We start from the raw sequence: 5639 nt of genomic DNA on the forward strand, positions 1-5639 counted from the left end.
CACACACACACACACACACACACACACACACACACACACACACACACACACACACACACACACACACACATTTTCTCACTCACTCCCACTGTCTCACTCTCTCAGACACACACACATATACACCCAGACACTTAGTCACATACATTCTTCCTCACACACAAATATTGACACACACTCTCTCTTACATATACTCTCAGACACACTGTCTCACAGACACACACACACACGCACTCAGACGCCGCCATCGAAAGGTCGAGTGGGAATTCCTGTATTCAGCCAGAAATTGATCTGGGTCCCCTCTGATCCATTCCCATTGATTACTCCAGATGAATCACAGATTGACTGGAAATTCATGTACTGCTCCTCAATCACTCAAGCTGGGCTGTCTTGCACTCTGATTGTGCTGATGTGGGGCAAGCTCTGTGGCGTTGCCAGTGTTATGGCAGATTATGGGGACCACATAAACCCAGACCTGTGTTATAAATTGCAATTAGCTTCAGTAGAAAGGGTCTAGGGAGGGTGGAGAAATGTTGTAGAGTCCTGTATTTCTATCTGATGATTCCTGTGGGATAAGATTTTCATCAGATGTTGTCAGAATCTTTATGCTGCCCCATGTAGATCATCACTTCAACTTTTAAATTCTCATTCTTATATTTTAATCTCTCTATTTCATCACACCCGCCTCCCTTCTTAGTACGACACCACCCCATGTAGTACTTCTTCTTAACAGTCTCTTCTACACATTGCTCCTTCTGTGTCTCCAGTGAAGAATTTTCCTGAAATCTGTTGGTCTTCCTCACTTCCTGAATGGCCCTCGTGTGAGTTCCATTTCTTTGGTCAGCTTTGATCAGCCCTCCTGATATCTCCCTTTTCCAGCTCACTGTCTGTTTCTTTTACTTATGCTGGTGTGAAGCGCTTTGGGACTTTGTAATGTCAGAGACATTGTAGACTCTAAATGGTGCTGTTGCTGATGGTTGTTACACAGGGTGGCAACTGGCCCATGTTACCAGAGGACAGCTGGTGCCGGGTGAACCATACCCTGGCAAGTGCCCCAGCTTGTCAGGAGAGATAGAAAAAATGATAGAAGGGAATGGCTTGACTGCAGGTGCACTCCACTGTGTCCCTGCTTGTGTACATTCCAACTGTGGCGCAATGGGGAGCCAGCAATGTACTTGAAACAAATGGGATCATTCAGTCATGTCAGCATCTTTTTTCAAACAGGTGCTGCCTTCCTACTAATGACTAATTTCCGAAGTGATCTGCAGATTAGACGGTGCTTAGACTTGCAGATAATTTCAGCAACTTGCATATAGCACCTTTCATTTGGGGCATTATTAAACAAGTGCTTTGAATCTGAGCCACATGAGCTGTATGAGGAGAGTTTCTATCATCGTGGCCACAGAGAGAGGCAAAGATATTCAAGAAACCAGAGAAAGACTTGCATTTATGTAATGCCAATCAAATACCGTGTAATGTCTAACACAGAAGTGTACTCATAGAATTCCTACAGTGTGGAAACAGGCCATTCGGCCCAACAAATCCACACCGACCCTCCAAAGAGCAGCCCACCCAGACCCATCCCCATCCCCCTACCCTTTCCCTGCATGTCCCATGGTTAATCCACCCAATTTACACATTCCTGGACACTGTGGGTAATTTAGCGTGGCCAATCCAGCTAACCTGCACATCTTTGGACTGTGGGAGGAAACCAGAGCACCTGGAGGAAACCCACGTAGACACGGGGAGAATGTGCAAACTCCACACAGACAATCACCCGAGGGTGGAATCGAACCTGGGTCCCTGGCGCCGTGACGCACCGGCGCTAACCACTCAGCCACTGTGCTGCCCTAAAATACAGATAGTTGAACATTGTGGCAGTTGCAGTAGAGGTCATTGGTAACATTGATATTAGTTGGTGAGCAGTCACTTTTATAAACCTTAGGTTTGCAGATCTTTGAGATTCTGGTGTTCTGATTCCTTTTGGTGGTGGTTCAGCAGTATCTAGGTTGAGAGATAACTTCTTTTCGTAGAATCATCATCATAGGATCACTACAGTGCAGAAGCTGCTCTTCCATCTAGTTCCATGGGATCTTTTACATCCAGTTTGAAGAGCAGATGGAGTCTTGGTTTAACTCATGTTTGACAAACGACACCTCCAATAAAGCACTAGTCCCTCACTGAAGAGTCAGCTTAGATTTTTGGAATCACTGGGACGGAATTGAAGAGCTTGGAACCTGGTTGACTGAAGGCACAGCTGCATATTGGTGGGAAGAATAAAACTGGGGATGTGGAAGAGATCAGATTTGGACAAACTCAGGGATCTTCTCGAAGGGTTGTACAGCTGAAAAACATTCTGGGGATAGGTAAGGAAAGTGTTTGCAAGCAAGGATTAGAATCATAAATTGTAGATGTTGCTGTACTGGGAGCCATCAGTGAGCAGGAGAGAGATATGTGATCAAGATTTGATGTGACTTGAAATATGGATGTGGTTTTGACAGAGCTCCTGTTTGTGGAAGGTGGGCAATCAAAAAAGATTGGAATAGTTGAGTCTGTGGATAATAAAAGTACCCCTGAGGGTTTCAGTAGCAGAAATGCTGAGGCACAGAAACAGGAAAGAACAGCTAGCCACACCAGGCTAGTGAGTGCCTCCACCTCTCACACCCAATCCAAATTAAATCACTTTCCCATACCTTTGAAAACTCCTCTTTTCCTCTCCAGCTTGATCTACGTGGGGGTGGGATTAAGGTTGAAGAACCTCTTTGCTGGGATCCCACCAATTACTTCCATTGACTCCTGTTTGGCAAAAACGTCATCAGGCTGAGCTATGATTTCCCCATTCAGATCAATAGTATACCAACAACTGTACATATTCAATGTGTATGCAAATCTCTGTGTGCCCTTGCTGTCACCATTATGTAACAATGCTAGTTCTTGTAAGTTCTGAGGGAGGGTCACCAGACCCGAAACGTTAACTCTGACTTTTTCTTCACAGATGCTGCCAGACCTGATGAGCTTTTCCAGCAACTTCTGGTTTTGTTCCTAGTTCTTGTAAGCTCTGTTCCTCTGACTCCAACCTCCAATGCATATCCCCCTGCCCTCTGTCCCACCAATGCACAGGAATAGGCAGCAGTGACTCCACTGCCAGTAGCTGGTGAGGATCAGCTATTCAGTGTCGAGCACTCTCTCTCTGTACCGTGACTCTCTCCTTTGTCCTGCTTCCTCCATTTCTTGCTTTCCATTTCTTCAAACATTACCCTGTCAGCTTTCCAACCCACATGTCAGCTTGTTACACAATGAGAAAAAAAACCTTTACACAGCCGTTTCAGGCAGTCAGTCAGTTCGCAGCACAATTGACAGCTGCTTTCACTGTGCATTTTCCAACTGTTGATTCCAGACAAACCTGAAGCAAACATTTTCAGACCAGCTGGTAGCTTTAGAGAATCAGGATTCAGATGGTTTTATTCAGTGTTCATCTCCAGAAAAAGTTGCTAAAAACCAATCTAAACTTAAATTTCCTCAAAGGGGCATCCCCAGCCTTTGCCTTCCATTTCCTTTCTTAGAGTGAAGTTGGGGCTGTAATTTTGAGGTAAGGAGTATTGCCTGGTATGAGTTGAACGGTTGCATTCCTAATGCTGCTGAACTCTGAGTCTTGTGATTTGGGAATGACATGAAACAGTGATGAGCGATGAGCTTTCCCCTTCATCAAACAATATTTGGGATTTTACTAAAATATGCTGTCTTTGACTGTGATCTGAACTTGTTTTCTGTGCATTACAGGAACTTACCCATGCATGTTTATTAACAAAGTGAAAGCAATTGAGGATCCTGAGTGTGCAACAAAGTAGACAAAAATATCTCAGCATTCACTGAGAAATATGAACATCAGTTTCACCTGTGCAAGCAGGTTACTGTTCCTGGAGATAATGTTTATGCACTTGATATTACTGTGAAGAAAGTCATAATGTATGTTTCTAGAGCGTTAGATACAGAATCAAGTTCCATTTGTTGTCCCCATCAAACACTCCCAGGACAGGGACAGCATGAGGTTAGATACAGAGCAAAGCTCCCTCCAGATTGTCCTCCATCAAACACTCCCAGGACAGGAACACTACAGGGCTAGATGCAGAGTAAAGCTCCCTCTACACTGTCCCCATCAAACATTCCAGGATATGTGCTACGATCAGGAGACTTTGTGCAGGGGTAAAGAACAAACTCTGTTTCTTATCTTCACACACACAAATCAATTTTCTAGTTAAACCGGAAGGAGCTAAATTCCTGAAAAGCTGCTTCACAATTAAACAAACTGCCACAGGCCTTTCAGATAACCTTAGAAATTAATTATACAATGAAGCAGCAGTCCTGAGGAAACACAGAGCTCTCCGATCTATCACTCTGTGTCAGCCAGTCTGTGCCAGTCTGTGCCTGCCTTTCTGACAGCAGCATGGAGCAGTCCCCCTCATTAAGCACAGATCATTTCCTAAGTGAGTTAATTAGGAGCTGGTGTCCCTCGGGTGCCTTGGCTTTGTAGTTTTTCTGATACTGTGTGAACAAGAGCTGCCAATCACACCAGTAAAATGTAATCTCCAAACCAGTTCCTCCTGCAGTGAAGAATGGTGTTTTCCTGCCCCTGCTCACTGGCAGGGTCTAAATGTGGTCAGCCCATCATGTGAGAGTCTGCCTGGTGAATACTGTTGAGACAGCTTATTTTGGTGAATGTGCCTTTTCACTGTATTTCTCTTTTCACAGACAGCACCAGAACTGCTCGACATTTTCTGTTTCCATTTCAGATTTCCAGAATTGGCAGGTTTTTTTTTATTTTTGCCTCATTCCAGTGATCAAACTGTATTTTCGTCTCTGTTCACACACGACACACATCGAGGTTTCTGTTACCTCCAGACAGACCTCTCCCGCTGCTCACCTGTCAGCCTTTCCAACAATGAATCCTCCATAAACCTGAGATCATCCCTCAGTTGTGTACAGTACATCTCCCTTTGAAGACCCCCGTCTGGTATACTCACTTTCCTGTTGAAGCCCATCTCCCTAGTATCTTACTCACACATTGTAGAATCCAGTCATGTTTGAACATCTTTGATATGCTACCTCACAGATTATTTAAAACCTTGAACATGTTTTAACTGACTTTTCTGTTTTACGTTTAAAACGTTCACACAGGTATAACTTTTAGGGTCCCTGGCCCTGCTTTAGTTTGAAGCAAGAGCTACAAAATTACTATCTTTAAATGTACAATTCAGTCTACTGTGTGACTTTGGTCTGAGCATTAAAGAATCAAACTGAAAGCACCAATTGAAAGACTTATTCTCCTTTCTTTTCTAGGCTTCGCCCCCTGATTTCTTCAGTACCTTCGAAAAAACCAGCAATTAACCCGGTAACAATCCTTTACTCAGTATTTACGGTATTTTAAAATTTCAAATTCACTCGCCACTCTTCTACTGATGTCGCTGATTGGGGGGGGTCAGTGCTGTGGGACTGCTCTCAGTGGGGGGTGTCAGTGCTGTGGGACTGTTCTCATTGCGGGGGTCAGTGCTGTGGGACTGCTCTCATTGGGGGGGTCAGTGCTGTGGGACTGCTCTCATTGGGGGGGGGCAGTGCCTCAGGACTGACAGCCCCGGGGGGGGCGG

General features: G+C 44.7%; 1 protein-coding gene across 1 annotated transcript in view; it reads left to right on the forward strand.

Annotated features, from left to right (window-relative positions):
• The window catches only part of LOC109917284 (transcription factor IIIB 90 kDa subunit-like), a 311075-nt gene extending 305653 nt beyond the window's left edge, over positions 1 to 5422 (forward strand). Inside the window, exon 15 of the mRNA XM_048600010.1 lies at positions 5335 to 5422. Coding sequence (XP_048455967.1) covers positions 5335 to 5422 — 88 coding nt within the window. The remainder of the gene's footprint in view (positions 1 to 5334) is intronic.
• Positions 5423 to 5639: the final 217 nt, after the last annotated feature.

The sequence above is a fragment of the Rhincodon typus genome, chromosome 8 (genome assembly GCF_021869965.1).
Source record: "Rhincodon typus isolate 14 chromosome 8, sRhiTyp1.1, whole genome shotgun sequence".
Taxonomy (NCBI): Eukaryota; Metazoa; Chordata; class Chondrichthyes; order Orectolobiformes; family Rhincodontidae; genus Rhincodon; species Rhincodon typus.